This window comes from Calonectris borealis, chromosome 4, assembly GCF_964195595.1.
Source record: "Calonectris borealis chromosome 4, bCalBor7.hap1.2, whole genome shotgun sequence".
In the NCBI taxonomy this organism is placed as follows: Eukaryota; Metazoa; Chordata; class Aves; order Procellariiformes; family Procellariidae; genus Calonectris; species Calonectris borealis.
Window position 1 is genome coordinate 79,914,973 of NC_134315.1, and position 16,734 is coordinate 79,931,706.

The 16,734-nt window shown below is 39.2% G+C and overlaps 1 protein-coding gene across 13 annotated transcripts in view; it reads right to left on the reverse strand.

The window, feature by feature from the left end:
* Positions 1-11,718, reverse strand: part of METTL14 (methyltransferase 14, N6-adenosine-methyltransferase non-catalytic subunit) — a 39,273-nt gene extending 27,555 nt beyond the window's left edge. For 10 of the 13 annotated variants that reach the window (XM_075150278.1, XM_075150272.1, XM_075150277.1 and 7 more), the window contains exons 1-7: positions 11,583-11,718; positions 10,992-11,080; positions 10,180-10,267; positions 5,226-5,306; positions 4,744-4,831; positions 2,639-2,729; positions 930-1,071 (exon numbers count right to left, since the gene is read on the reverse strand). In XM_075150278.1, the coding sequence (XP_075006379.1) occupies positions 930-1,071; positions 2,639-2,729; positions 4,744-4,831; positions 5,226-5,306; positions 10,180-10,267; positions 10,992-11,080; positions 11,583-11,648 (645 nt within the window). In that variant the 5' untranslated portion in view covers positions 11,649-11,718. The remainder of the gene's footprint in view (positions 1-929; positions 1,072-2,638; positions 2,730-4,743; positions 4,832-5,225; positions 5,307-10,179; positions 10,268-10,991; positions 11,081-11,582) is intronic. The other 3 variants (XM_075150282.1, XM_075150281.1, XM_075150283.1) reach the window with 2 other exon arrangements.
* Positions 11,719-16,734: the final 5,016 nt, after the last annotated feature.

Below are 16,734 nucleotides of genomic sequence, written 5' to 3' on the forward strand. Positions count from 1 at the left end.
ACCCTGCTTTTCCAGAGCTGACTTTAGTGAAAAGGGAAAGATACAGAATTTACTGTACAATACATCTTGAGTGTTTCCTTCTTTACAAGCACCTACGTGCATTACTACAGAAAGAACTTTAAAATTTTTTCTCTAACTCAATTCTCTAAATGTTTACTAGAGCACAATAAAACAACAAGTCAACAACTAGATCACAACCAACCACCCACAGTGATCTCAAAAAAGATCAAATCTTGCACATTAAGTTTTCTCCTTGTTCCCAAAAAGGGGTCAGAAATCAACATGGCTTCAAAAAAAACCTGTGACGTGACTAAACAGTAAGGGAATACATAAACACAAGAAAAAAAATTCCACAAGTAAGGTTTATCTATTTTCTTAAGCTTCTCAGGATTACAGTGGGTTTGACTGTTAAAATTTCCTACCCAATCAATACTTTGGAGAAAGGAGGTGTGTCAGTGAAGCATACTCATCTACTCTTTTGACTAGAAGACCAGCATATTAAAAAGCATACCTTAAAAATCTCTTTGAGAATTTCAAGAAACAAGGGAATATTTACAATGGATATTCTGAATTTCAACAGCAAAAACCAAACAGAAAAGAAAACTCATGGAATTTAAGGGTAGGGAGAAAACCCACTATTATTAGATTTAACTTTTCAACCAGGCTCAGGGAAAACAAAAAGGTATATTTAATTCATTAAACTTCTCAAAAAAAAAAAAAAAAGTCTTTTAACACAAATAGTGTAGGCATGCATACAATATAAAACTTGTTTTTTATAAGAATCTAGACTATTCTTTAAAAAAACAAAACAAAACATATCCCTTTTTTCCCTAACACACATCTCAAATATTTTGATACCAAATTAAAACCTCAAACTATTTGCTTAAATACATGTATGAAATCCTTTTCACAGCAAGAAAAATACTTACATCATCCCAGGTCCAGCATTTTTCATTGGCAGTAATGCCAGTCTCTCTGTAGTATTCTTCCAGTGGTGGTTCCAGGAGAATCACATCAAATTTGGACTTCAGTTCCCTAATATCAAAAGCTTCTAAGTCTGCTTGTAAGTACCTGTTTAAACAAAAGATGGTAGATTGCTTGGACAAGCAATAACAGTGGTTTGAAAATTATACTCCACACAGCACTTCTGTGTAGCCAGTTAAGAGCAGAGTCTCCTATGTAGTTCATATAGCTTAAATGCACTAAATCCAGAGGAGATGCGTAACGCATTCTCACTTAACCTAGGCTGGATGCTGTTGCGTTAGATTTTAAAACTCGTCTTTCTCTCCATAAACAGGTTTTAGGATTCTAATTTAGCAAGCAGGAAACAGATGCCCACACAGACTTTACAACAGTATCTAGTACAGAACCACTGAACTTTCTGTACATCCATGGACTATATAGGAGAAAACATCAACATTTAAGAAGCAAACACTCACTGCCCGGCTAACAGACTTCTATTTTGCTTCACTTTGGGAAAGTGGCATATTTTTAGAATTGCCATTTTTTATATGTTATGTTCAGAAGATTCTGAACACTGGAAACATGGTTACTTTTCATATAGTAGAAATGTATTTCTCTATCCCTATAACAAAAGGATAATTTCTCCGCACATTGATTTTATTAAATACACACTCAATCGCACTCTTATGATTGGCCTCCACACCTGCCCACCGCTCACTGCTGTATCACTATCAAAAAAATTACACTGCCCTCCCCTCAATACCTTTAACCTTAAAAAAGCTGATTAGCAGACCACCACCTCCCCTAAGAAAGGGTCTGGAAGTTACTATTATTCCGTAACTGTATTTGGTGTTATCAGAAGGCAGCATTTGATTACTATTTTTTCCCCTTTTGTGCTTTAAGGCTAAGAATGCCAAAATGCATCTAACTGCAAAATAGCAAGTTGAGTTTTACAGTTTGTATCTTAGTTGTTCAGACAACTATTTCAGAGTTTTTCACGTGACTATCATGAAATAATGCTATTTTACGTGGTACAGATTAGGATGGCAGTATATTAAAAGTATTAGGTTCACATTCAGATAGGTTCAAATTCCTGGGAGTAACACACTGCATGCTTATATTGTGTCTAACGTTCAGCAAAAACTCAGACATAACTCGAAGTTAATAGGACAAATCACTTCCAGCCAGCCTGAACTTTTTTTGGTCCTAAACTACGAAGTAACATCTGATTAATGAATACTAAGATGATAGATGAACATTATACAAAAAACGCTGTTACAAGAACAACTAAGGTTATATAAGAGGACACTTTTTTTAAAGCTTTTCATGTTATTGTAAACTGCATGATATCATGAGATTCACGATCATATGATGTTCTTTTAGTTCCCAAATTAAAGCCTGCAGCCCAATCGGTTGACAGCTTGGTCTTTAGATACTATAAATAATCACACACTGGAAAGAAAATCTAGTTTATATACTACATTAAACATTTAGATTAAACTAACAAAAACAAACTGATTTTATTCTTCTGAAGTTTCAATTGATTAATTTGTATATACAAACAGAAATAGAAAATGTAAATTCTGAGCAGGTGCTAAAGATAGAGATTTGCAAAGCAGACAGCTAACTTCAAACAGGTCTGGAGAAGAAAGGCATTTTCCACAAGAATACTTACATGGGAGGAGTGTTAGATTTAGATATCAGCTCATCCTTCAATCTGATGAGCTCTCTAAGTTTTGGATATTCTTCAAACCTATCTGCTAAGCCTAAGAAGAAGAAAACATTAAGTTAACAACTACTTAGAGAGTAAATCTGTATCAATTAAGCATTGTCCAGTAATCTGAATAGGTCCAAATGTTAATACTTAGCCGCATTTTAATTTTTGTTACAACAAACCAAACGCTTCAAAGCAGTTTTTTGTTCAGGACTTCACAAAAGCCTCCTGCCTTCACCCAGTTAATTACGGCTGTTACCGAATATAGTGTCTATGCTCTAATCTTCTCTAGAGCACTACAGTGATCAGGAGTTCACAACTCCTTTTATCACAAGGAAACAATCTTTCATTTAAACTAAAAGTGCCAGAATAATGAGAGAAAATTATTTTGTTATCCCCCCCATCCATAAGTTTATATTACGATCTAATTAACATTTCGTTTACAGAATACTCTTATTTAACCTTTGAAGACTATTTCTAAGGTGGCAACTGGAGTGTGGCTGGTTCTCTTAGGCAACCCTTATATTGAGATTTGGTACTCTGGTGTCAGTCATGAAGTTTTGAATACATGTATATTTATTTATTGGGTTCCTAGACTTAGCTTTATGATGTTAATCTTCAAACCTTTCATATATACAGAATGCAAAAGGGAGAACCCTAATCAGGTTTTCTGCACAAACGTAAAAGAAAAAAAAACCAACAACAAAAACCACGCAACCAAAAACCCAAGCAAACTCTTCAGTATATTACATTCCCCCTTCAAAAAATAAGTAGAAACAGTACGTTTTTGTTATTGCTAGCAGTAGCATCAGCACAAACCAAAAAGGTACCATTCCCACCTCCCAAGCAGTATCAGTTCAACTTTAGAAGTCCAATTACGAAGTAGCACCTAAGCAGAGTTTTCATCTTCATGTAGAAAATGTATGCTAACCAATATGCAACTTGACATACCTCATCTCTAATAAAGGGTCTAGACTAACTGCTGCCGACACGTTCATTTCCATATTGACACTAGTGTAACAATTTGTCCTGTCCCTTCCCGATTCTTTACGCAGCAGAGAAGTCAGAGTAAATAACATGGGCTGCTATTTCTTCATACTCATCTTACTTCAACGAACAGTGTATAGCTATTTCAAGTACGTAACTGTGAAGACCAGGTGCTTTTCAGAGAAAGACATAACTGAGTCAAAGCAGTCCGTTTTTCATACTAAACATACAGATGTGTTTCACAGAAGCATTCAGAAAACACAGAGAAGAAACAAACTAACTGCCTCAACAGGCAAACAAAGCCTCTTTGGGCTGTTATCTATAAACGCAACACACTTGCCCTGACACTCTTAAACTTTTTAAAACAGAGAGAACTGTGTCACAGAGAACTGCAGAGGGAGGTGTTGGGCTTTTTTTTGAAACCAAACAACTACCAGGCACCCATTCTGGGAAACAGGAGCAAACTGTACCTTAGTTTTAGAAAGATTAAATTCAGGCCTAATAAAATAAGATTCCAATAACAAGTTCAGTGATGGCCCAATGACTGTAAACTTAAAAAATAACATTCTCTAAACTCAAGAATATGTTGGGCCTTCTAATGAGTTGTCAGCAGTTACATAATTTAGCTGGTAAATATTATCCATATTGCTTACTGACTTAAATATAAGTATTTTCCATACTTTACATGCTACATGCATTCTTGGAGGCAATACAGTCCAGGAAAGAGCTGAACTGTAAGTCAGTTATTCAAATTTCCAAAGATTTCAAGATCTGCTCACTAGACTCATCTACTTTCTGGAACAAGAAGAGCTTAGTTTTGAAAAAATCTTCCCGGTTAAATATTTTCAAATAAAACCAAGAGTAAGAAAAGCCTTGGTAATAATCACCTCCTAATTGATTAAAAATAAAATAATGCATATAAATTTACATATTGATGTGCATTCACACAGAAAGACAAAACTATGAAGTATATGTGTATCTACATTTCCCAGTAACTGTAAGAAATTAAAAAGGGGAAGAAAAAGAATTGCTATCGAATAAAATGAGTTATCTTCAAACAATTACTGACTATGACATACCAACATCTCTGATGAAGTTCTGGGGTCTGTGTCCTGTATCCACAAAGTGTTGGCAGTAATCGTTGTGTGGATTTAAGCTCTGAGTACCCTGGAGAACAAAAGGGAGTTCAGCGAGAGCAACAGGGAGATAATTGGACATACACACACACACTACACGTGTTAGTCTGATAAATGAGAAAGTAGCAGATTTTTTTTTTCATTTTCAACGTGCCTTTATAAGCTAAACTAGTCCAGACTGTCGTTGTGTTTTTAGTTCCAAATCAGGACCACCATTACTTCTCAGATCTTACTACCCAGATCTTTAGTCAGATCAATGTAAGCACTAGTTACAGTCATATCTTTCACAGGCAACTTCCGTACTTGTGAATTCCAGCCAATTACTTCAGTCTTTAAAGCTGTATTTCAAATACCATCAACTGCAGAAATAGTTTAACACAACTATGCCAGCTTTGACTAGACTTCTAATTGCAAAAGCAGCTCACCTTAAGAAAGGTACTGGAATCTTTGTAAATCTCTTCTTCATAGGGCAGGTTCTCTTCATCTTGCTGCAGCTCTACTTCATCCTTGGAAATAAAGCAGATATTACAAGTATGCAAGATCATGTTGTTTCTCTCCTCATTATGATTCTGCTTCATAATGAAAGAAGTGGGCTGTCTACAAACAGAAGTCTCCTAAAACAGCAGATCATGAATGGTTTCAACTCCAGTTCTGAAGGGTGAAAAAAAACTTACCTATTCCCAAAAAGGTCTGCCTCTCTCTCATTAATGAGGAGAGTGTTACTGGGAAATGCCTCTGAAAGAAGAACAAAATAAGAAACCCTTCATTTCTAGACCCTGACAGTGTAGGGAGTGCTTTACGAGGTGTAGAACTTTTTAATTTTTGTCCCCCCAAAAAATCACTCCTTGGACTAAAGCAAATTACATATTCTATTTAAGTTCTTCTGTAGTAGAACTTTTGAATATTTATATCCACTCAATCATCTCTTATGTTCCAACCCTAGCAACTGAAACCATCTTCTCTATATAAATCAGCTAAAGTCCACACTTTGCAGTAACAGCACATGGTACAAGCCAGTATTTCATTTGGATTGTCCTTACAAGTAACTTCAAAATTCCCATTTTGTAGTCTCAAAATTTACAGAAAACAGGAATTGTATTGCAATTTTTTTCCCCAGTTAGTGTGTCACCAACTGTTCGTTCATCAGATTTCTAGAATTCAGAGATGTCACACTGACATACTCTGAACACCCAACACAGAACTCAGAGAGAACAGAAACAAAAGACAGACTCACTTCTTCATGTCACTTTGTTTTCCCATTGATCCTGAAACAACCCAGTATATACATTGTATATAAATAAAACTGAAGAACCACTAAATAATATCTACCATATTTTAGTAGGATGCATATGCTCTTTCATGCACTACAACAGAAATCTTTATCAGTTAATATAGTGCTTCATGTGAGGAGAAAAGGAGTCTCAAGGCTGAAATATTCAAAAACCAAGACATTTTAACACACTGAAATAAAAGGAAAGATGGAGAACCAGATTCCTCATAGAAAAGAGCTCAACTTCTCCCCCCAACATACATATTAAATCAAAAGACGCCGAGAAGAGGCTATTATCACTGCTGCATTTACCCTATGCTATATAAGCTGTCTGAATGACGAATGAAAAAATTAAGTGTTCTCCCTATTTAGATCCCTCTAGCAGTTGAAATCTTAAAATAAGCTCTGTGTTGTATCCAAACTGGAGCTTCGAACCAACTTCTGAAATGCCTGCTGTGATTAATAGGTCACAGATTCCCCCTCCCCATTATTCAGGTGAAGAACTTACAGAGATACAGTCTTCTTTTTTGTTTGTTTAACCAAAAAGAGAAAGATTACTATCAGAAACAGCAAGAGTGTTTACAAGGAAAAGGAACAAACAGCAGACAAGCAGCAGCAAGTGTTATTCAGATAAGAAAAAGCTGAAAGCTTGAGTTTTACTGAAAACTGCTTATGTCATCATAAGCTTACACCTGTTTCTCCTCTTTCATCTTCCTCTAAATCTTAGCCTTCTGATGATAAGCACCTGTTAGATACCTACTTCTGAGTCATCCCAGTTATGCCTTCCCAGGTGATTTAAAAAGAAGAAAAAAAAAAAAAAAAAAAAGTCTTGTGGCCACAAACAAAAAGCCCACACCACCAACTTTCAAAGGGAAAAAGACACAGTCAAAGCAGAGACAGAATACAAGATACTAGGTTCTTCTACATTAATCATCCTTGTTTTCCAAATCTGGTATATTGTTGCTGAGTTAGGGAAAAAAAACCTACCCACAATAATCAAGCATATAGTTTTTTCAAACAACTAGAGATACATTAGGCAATTATGATGATTCAACAAAGTAAAATTTTTCCAGCCTCCAGAACAATGACATGGAACTATTCCAAGCTCGCAGGCCACTGCTTGCAGAAACAAAGTAAAAAAAAGCTGTATCAAATTAGGCTGGCAAACAGCAAATTTGAACCATGGGTATTTTTGTACTTCATACAAAGTTAAGACTCTGGAACTCTCTGCCACAAAACAGGTTCAAACAATTGAGTAAATTCACCTGGGGAAGGGGGGAGGTGGAGCAACAACCACAACTCTCAGAAGGTTATGAAAAGCCTGGGAGTGGCAGCAGGTAGTCTAGTCCCATTATCCATCACTTCCAAATACAGACCAGGGTGCTCAAGTAATCCCAGTACAACTGCTACAGTTCCACAAAAACAAGAGTATTGTAGAAGTTCTTTAGAATCACAATCCAACTTTCTGACCTTAAAATATCCATTATTTATTTTTGCCAATAACACATCTCTTCCTGTATCTCCCACCTCTATGGTCAGGCTCCAACACAAAAGTCAAGCTGCCAGTGGGAAGCTTAACAAGCAGCCTTGCTGCCCTTTATTTTCATATCAGCCCAATGCTTATTAAGAACCATCACTATAAATTTATGCTTATTCTACAAAAAAAACCCCACACAAGTCCCAAAACCAAAAAATAAAAAACATCGCCTTTTTTCGCATCAGGTGTTCCTAAATGGCTGAGAGATTAACATGCTTCATCCTTCATCTCAAAAACTGCTCTCACACTTCCTCCAGATAATGAAAAAGTCAATGTCACTGTTTAGCTTTCTCTCAAAATATCAGCGTAAGGCATTTAGGTGTCATCAGCTCACTTCACTTTCCATTTGGAACACTAGAAACTGACAGAAATCCTCTAAAATACCCAAGTACATTTGTTTAAAGGTTTCATGCCGACATCCACACACTCTACCGCTGCAGACCTTGTGCCATCACACTGCATCGCAGTAACAATGTTGTATCTTCACAGTAACCCATCTTCACCAACAATTACAGCTAGATGCTCAGGCTCCAACTAGAGCAGTTGAGGTTTGAGGACACATTCATTCCCACCAAATCTGAGGTGAGGGCACAAAAATTTTAAACCACTTCAGAAGGATTAACAGATACCGTCACGTAGAACCCTACACTGCAAGTCAGGTTTTCAGAGACATATGAGTCACTTTACATTGGAAATACTTTCCTCTAATTTTCCTAACAAAACTGACAAACTTGCAATATTTGTCCGTAACACTAATAGTTAAGTCTACTATTACTTTTGTCTAAGGAGTATTAAACATAATCCAATAGGGCTTGATACCATAAGGATCAAAATTTTTGTAACAGTTCACATTACAAGACTCAATTTAAACAGGCTCAAAGTACTAATGAAAAAGTTACATAAATACAGATGGGATTTTACTAAGTTCTTTTCTCCTTGCCAATAGGGAATTAGCAATGTCTGCAGAAAACAGCTGATGACTCCACTATAGATGTTCTACCGGGAGTTTCAAGTTTCTTAAATCTATTCATCTGCTCGACTGAAGTTGGTCTGAGCTAGTATATTATTAAAATATTCTTCAATTTCAACAATATAGCAAGAGTTTGGCCACTTGCAAGTGGTTACAGCCCACCTCAGGGTAAGTCTTCTCCATGCTAATGAAGAAAAAGTTAAGGATAAGATTCATATGCTTTGCCAGCTGAAGTGACCTATCCACCTATATTTCACAGAAAAAAAAATTTGTTGTTTAAGCACATACTTCATGAAGGAGTAAAACAAACTGATACAAACTGATCGCTGGTGTGAACATAAAAATCCCACTTCACAAACAGTGCATGCACTCTGTAAATACTTTCTTTGAGAGGGCAACTTAATTGTTTTGCTAAACAACATGCACAGACTAACACTCAGCATGTTAAAAAGAGAATGTTTGTCCACTTACAGATAGACTTTAAAAATTAGTCATCAAAAAATGTCCTGTCATACATTAGCTTTTTTTTTAGTAAGACAGAAGTAAAATAGACATTATTACAATAAGATTTATAAACCTGAGCACAAATGTAACACTACCAAAGCCTCATATTTCAAAAACTACTACTTTTAGGCATCCAAGAGAACAGCAGACACTGCATTATTTTATAAATGCACTGACCTTGATTCTACTTAACCAGAGAAGCTAGGTTATTAGGACAAGGAAAAAAAAGGAGAGGGAGGATATATGCTGCAACAAGATCACAAAGCAAATCAGAAAGACAGCTGTATCATAACCGTGCCTTTGTTTAACCTCCTTTCTTTACCACTCATCTTAGCCAAAACATCATGCTAGATATGAAATATGACAGCTGTCTAATAGCTCTTGGATGAGCATTTGAAAAATGAAAGGCGTGAGAGTTTGACAACCACTCATTCTTCAATGACCATGGAGTTGTTTTGTTTTGTTTTTTTAAACTGAACCTTTCCTGGATATTTTGGATACTTAAAGCACACCTCAAACCAAGTGTCCTACTTCCATTCCCTTAGCATCCCTTATTTCTTCCATTCATCCAGAACTGCATTCCTTTGCACTTAACAGGCAGGCTGGAAGACACCCTCAGCCTCCCTGTACCTCATCCAATGGCCTGTGCCTCTTGCTAAATGCAAGCTTTTCTTCTGACACAAAGAAATTCTGGTCAAGATTTTTTTTGTGTGTGTACCCAAGCGCGCACACATTTAACCACTTCTTCCCACACAAGACAGCCAGCCACAGCACGCTGCCATTCCCTGTGGGCACTATCACCTAAGCCTGCCACCTCCTAGGAGCAGCGCTAAATTAAGCCTCCAAACACTGGGTCTGGTGCGTGTACAGTTCATTGCACCTAAGCCATGTCTGAAGAGAATCACTTAGCGTCTATGCCCCCTCTCTTAGATCTCTGCAGGGGAAGACATCAAGGGAGATGCCACTAACGGACATATATTTTAAAGTACCTATACACATCGCATTTATTTTTATTTATAGGCGCATACATATATATTTTGTAAGTCCCTTGGAGACACATGAACACCAGAGAAAAGTAACTTTTTCCTTTTTTCTTACCTTATATTCTTCAATCTCTTCCTCATCAGCTTCTCCCTCATCTGGGTATTTGCGTTTTGCATTTGGTGCGGAAGTATCATAAGCAGCCCTATAAACATCCAAAAAAAATCCTCATATAAAACAGTTTCTCTCTCCAGAGAGAGCATTTCAGAAATCTCTAATAATCTGCCTTGACTACATGTTTCTGTTACAAGTCTGAAATTATTTTGAAACTTCATATATGAGAAGTTGTTCCTCTCTCAGTATATTTGAGACCAGCACAACTTTTTAAGGACAGGACTCCTGAAAAGAGATATCTCGCTTTCTCGTTTTTCTGTTCTAAAAGGTACCGCTTATTTTAACTAAAGCGGTGCATCTACAAAATTAAGCCTGCTCACACAAGAAAATTACTGTTACACGTGAGAATTAATAAGCACTAGCTACTCAGTCCTAGACATGTCTATTGTTCCACAGGAACTTTTAAATTAAATTGCCCGGTAACTGCTCTTAGCAAAAGTGTAAAGGCTCTAGGACAATGCAGACTGCACACTCTAAATTCACACCTGTTTTGCTCCACAGTAGCTTTTTAACACGGGAAGCAAAAGTTAGCCTTGATTTCCAAACTGCTATTAGAAGTGAATAATTAAACCTTACTCACCTTACGCAAAGTTCAGATTTAATAATTAGAGCATTTCCTTTCACCGAATTTATGTTTTTAAATAAACAGTAAGATTTTGTTTTGCTCTTTGGAGCGCAATCTCATGCTATTTCAAAGGCTTGTATTACTACTGAAACCCCCTAATTTCTGACAGAAACTGCACCCCGGTACTGACCTACACGTTTCTCTCGTTTCGGCGATCTCCCGCTGGTCATCTTTGCTGTTCAGCACGGCACCGATGCTGTCTGCGTTCTCAGCTCCTAACTACACAACAAATTCGAGCCACAGTTACCACCGATTTAAAACCACTCAAACAGTAACAATCAGGAAGCCAAAGAGCCACTCGTTAAACCTGACGCACCCTCCGTAGAGCCCAGCCCGCCTGCAGGCGGGCTGGAGGCCCCCGGCAGCGACCACCTCTCCCACGGGGGTTGCGGGGCTAAACCGAGGGGCCCCCCGGGCTCGCCGCTTCCCCCTGCCCGCCCGCCGGGCACCCGGGGCCAGCGGCAGGACCGCTCTCTGGCATTACCGCCACAAAGGCGGCCCCCTCCCCCGCCCAACGGCCCCTCGCCGCCGTTAGTGGAACCGTTACACCTGCGGCGGCGCGCGCCCACTGCCCCCTCCTCGCGGGGAAAGGGCGGGGCCCAGGCGCTCGAGCGCCCGCCGGCAGAGCCTGGCCTGGCCTGGCCTGGCGGGGGACGGCCTGGCCTGGCCTGGCCTCGCCTCCCCCTCGGCGCGGCGGCCCGGCGCGGCCCCCGCCCGCTACCTGCTGCGCCAAGAGCTGCCGCCGGAGCTTCTGCCGCTCCCTGATCTCCTGCAGGCGGCTGTTCATCGCCGCGCAGCCGGCACCCGCCACCCTGCTTCGCCGGGCTCCCGCCCGCGCGTCACTTCCGTCCCCTCTTCCAATGGGGCGGCTGCGGCGGCCGCATGACGCGCCGATCGCGGCGGCCATGTCGGTTGCGGGTGGCGGAGGCCCGGCTGGGCGGGGAGCGGCCCTGCCCGCCACCGCCCGGCTGGAGCAGCGCCGGCCGGGGCGTGTGAGGCCCAGCAGTGAGGCGGCGTGGCGGGGTCGCCCCGCGGGCCGGCGGCGCCCGAGAGACAGCGTTCCCCTTCACAGCGACGACTGGCCGTGCTGGGGGGCGACCGGGGGGGGACGCGGTGGTCGAGCTCAAACAGGCTGGCTCTGACCGACAGTAAACCATTCTAACGTGTCGCGAGTTAGCCTCCAGATGGACGGAAATCCCATTTCCAGACTCCTCAGGAGTCACTGAGCAGGCTACTTACCTGTTTTAATGTAATTTAAGTGTTTTTCAAGTATGGATGTTAGAGTCGTTTTCACTCAACCGTTGCAAGACAAGTTTCATCACTTGCTGCAGGCAACCAGCTGTGCAAAATCTCTGGAGAGCTCTTTTCAGCCAGGTTCATTCTCCAGGGTATCTCACAGCTGTGACAGCTTACTGCAATTTGTGGCATTTTGGGGGCCCGTATCTTAGTTTTACATGCAACGGTTTTTCTTGTGTCATTCTCTCTCGAGGCCAGAATGCTACTTCTCTCCTACACGTCTCGCCCTACTACTACACCCTTTATATCCAATTTCAATACCCAGTGTTGTTATTTGTAGATTAACCTTTACGTTTTGCCTACATCTTTCTGATTGTTTAAAAAGTTGCAGTCTGAGGGAGTTTTGCAAAATCTTTAAAGCATTTTTCATCTGATTTTTGGGTCTCTCCTGCTTCCTTCTTTCCCCTCTCTCATACTTTATTGTCTGTCTTTCAACGTATGTAATTTATATTGCATGCTGATTTTCATTCTCACAGCTATTCATACTACAACAAGAATGAAGATTGAAATAAAGGCCCTCAGTCTGGATTCAAAAGTTGTGCAATAAACTTCAGTTCCTAGCATCTCACAAAAAGAAACTTAACAAAAGAATACAGAAACATTACAAATTATCTCAGCAGTTATAATTAATGCTGCCTTTCCTGAAATAGACCAATTTGTCCTGTCATTGTCAGACCCAAAGATGTGGACAACAAGAGCTGAAAAGTGACATTCAGCTCTGTTACATGGAGCACGGTGTTCCTCTGCTGGTGCCAGATACCATCACACTTCTGTGATACAAGCTGTTATTCTCTATTTTTAATGTGGTGTATATGGTATACATGTCAATGACATTATGCAAAACTTAAAACTGAGAAAGATGCGTGAAGAGAAGGAAATTAGAGCAGTGCAGACTAATGCAGAAAGAAACTATTTCCAGCTACTCACATGGCTCAGGGATAGAATGTCCTAGAAAAATGATGGAGCTTTTAAGTGTAAAAAACCCAAAATACCAAGAGGTGATTTTTTATCTCCTTACGGAATACATTACTGGTTATACTGTCCTATGTATGGAAATGTTATGGAAAAAGAAATGCTATCTCATACTACTGCATGCTTCTTTGATACTGTTGGCTGTAACGAATACAGAAGTCCCTGCACGGTAACAAAATCACTTCCTCCTGGATGTGATATGATGAAGTCTGGGTGAGCCTGCACTCCGTTTTTAGAACTGGTTGCTAAGACGAGCTAATCTTTACAAACACGAATGGCTATGAAAGATGTTACGCTATATGCATATACGGTTTCAAAATAAAAAGTGTGCATTTTTGCTGAATGCTCCTTGCCTTTCTTCTTCTCTGTGTATGCTGTGGTTTTGGCTCTCTGAGCCTTGTATGCAGTCTGTGGTCAGTTTTCTTCTTTTAAGATAAGTATCAGGCCAAATTCTGCCGGTCTGGAGTCAAGAGCTACACATGCACATATACTGTACCATAATCCAATCTATAGGTTTGGGTTTGATCCGTGATACTGGTGTTTTGATTACATCATGATTTTCCGTGGCCTTGAACCTTATCATGGAATAATCAAAAAAGAATGGAATCCTCTAATCCAGCCTCATATCCTGATGTCATACCTGACATGGTGTCAAACCTACAAATATGCAGTGCTGGAAATCCATCACCCTCCCTGGGCAATTCATACCAGAGCTTCGTGGTACTTACTTTCAGGTTTTTTTTCCTAGTCTCCAGTCTATGTATTTGTTGCTGGGATTTATAACCTCTACTCCATATGGACAGCAAGAGAAATGCATTTCATACTGTTTGCCATGAGCGTGCAGAAGTTTATTTGCTTCTCCTCTGCAACAGTCCTTAGTGTCTGGGAAGACTGCCGTTGCATTTCTTTTCACCTTGCTGTTCTGCACTTCTGATCCTTCTGCCTCCTGGAATCTCATCTAATCAACTCCTTTGTGAATGGCTATTCCCCAAACTAGGCATTCAGCTGCAGATGAAGCCTTTACCAACGCTGTGTGAAATGCAAACATGATGTAGTATGTGCTGCAGGCTACCGACCTGTTCAGGGATCTCAGTGCAGTTTTCCTTTTTTTTTTTTTTTGCAACTAATGACTTCATTGAACTGCCTTCAACTCTGATCCATTATCCAGATTTTTTCCTTCAGATTTAGGAAGCCAATTGTTTTCTCATCCTGTTTTTATTTAACTGATTATTCCTGAGTACATTACTTTTCACTTCTCTTTATTGACCTGCATTCAATCTTTTTAATTATTTCTATTGTTGTGATAATTTTGAATTCAAATCCTGACCTTCAGCATACTTGTATCTACTTCCAACTTTAAGTGGTTGTCTCTGAATATCATAAGCAGACTTTCTATGCCACTTTGTTTAACCGTTTATAAAATATTTATAAACCACAAACAAATAATGGTAGAATTTCACGCCCATTTGGGACTTTTGTTGTACTGACACTTATTCAAGTCTAGTCTAATCCATTTAGCAAAAAACTGCTAGCTTATTTTCTGTCAGTAGAAATTATTGTAGAAATTACAGAGAAGTAGGCCCAAGTTGCTTAATTTATCACTGTTCTCTCACCTTAATTGTTCTTCACATCACAAACCTCAAACTAAATTATGCCCAATTAGATGCTCAATAAATTCATAAATTAAAAGCACCAAATGGACCAAATAGATGAAATAGAAGAGAACTTTATCTCTTAACTCAAAACAGACGAATAGAAAATAGTTAGCATGGACTAACATCACACTCTTCCTATTGCATGTCCCTTTTCCCTATGCTTTTAGTCAAGTACCTAGATCTACCTCTTATTTTAAAAAATAACTTTAAAAGTTGGTAACCTCAACTTTGGGGCCTATTTTGAATAAGCAATAGTATCCACCACACCCTGCTTTTCCATCTCTGCCTTAGGCTCTGTCCCTACAAGATGGCAAATCTGACTTCATGACCATATTGCAAAACCACTACAACCATGAATCCATACCAACTCACTGTAGCAGTTCAAATTTTGTTTAAAAATCTCATAGAAGTAACTTAGTAGCAGCAGAGTTTTTATTAGGCCAGTACTGCTTGTCCGTAGTAAGCCAACATACAGCCAAAATAGAGCCTTCATAAACACAACATGATACGCTCTGGATAATTTGACAGGTATGTGCTGCCATTTCACACTTCATCTAGATCAAATTTCATTGCCATTTGATCCCGTATTGTACATGTCCTTTGTAATGGACACGAAGCCTTGATGTTGCATGTTGCTCACAGCATGAAAGCTGCTGCCTCTGGACCAACTGATCATAGCCTCCTTACTAACCGGGAGGTGACTATTGAAAGGAATTTTGAAAGAGATTGTTGAATTTCTTTTCTTTTGCACAGGATCATATTTCATTCTACTTTGTCAGCAAGAATAAGTAACTTGCACATGTTTAAAAAATTATAAAAGTATTTCTAATTCCCTTACATGGAATAAACTCATTTAGTTTCTTAAATGTTCTGAGTAAAACATTGTTCTGGTTTCTTCAAGTAGTATCCAACATTGCCAGAAGAACAGGAGTATGGGAGTAGAGCTCGAGAAACTTTTTGAACTGAACTTTGTTTTGCAGAAAAACGTGGATGGGTCAAGAGAGCATTTTAAGACCTTGTATTGAATTTGTTAAATTGCTGGGAATGAAAATGATTCCTGGTTTTAAAAATTCCTCTGATCAACATGTTTTATTCTAGAAATGTCACAAACTACCAAAAATATAGACTATATTCTTAATTCAAGACATTCTATTAACAGCTATTTAGTCTTGACATTAGGAAGCATGTTTACCAAGAGAGTGGTCAAACCCTGGAACAGGCTTCCCAGAGAGGTGGTCGATGCCCCAAGCCTGGGGGCATTTGGACAATGCCCATAACAACATGCTTTAACTTTTGGTCAGCCCTGAAGTGGTCAGGCAGTGGGACTAGATGCTCATTGTAGGTCCCTTCCAACTGAAATCGTCTATTCTATTCTATTCTATTCTATTCTATTCTATTCTATTCTATTCTACAAATTCATTGTGTTCATTTTTATACCAAAAGGTAAGATTTAGCCTTTTTATTTGGGGTGAAAAAAAGAGCAAGCTGTTTTACATTTTTTTCTTTTCTTTCTTTCTTGCAGAAACTTACTAGCCACTTGTCCATATGCTCTAAGGTAAACCATGTACAGCAGTGAAACTCAGAACTGAGAATTTGCCCCATGCTTCCCAGACAATCTGGGCATTTTAACTCTCATGAGGACACAGACCAACTGTCCCAATTCACACGAGCCCACCCACCTTTAAGAGTTCCACTGAAGTCACTGGGACTATTCACACAGAATAGACAATGCAATAGTACTAAATGTGAATAAGAATGGCACAATATGACCCTAACTCATCTTCAGTACTGTAGGATATTGTATTTTTTTTTCTGGAACTATAATGACTTGTGTTTTGATATCTCTCACTATCAAGATTTAGATGCTAGGCATATGTGATTTCAGAGCTGCTACCTTGCACGCTATAGTCATCCATATAGCTTGCCAACAAGTTGCATCCATATTTTAAC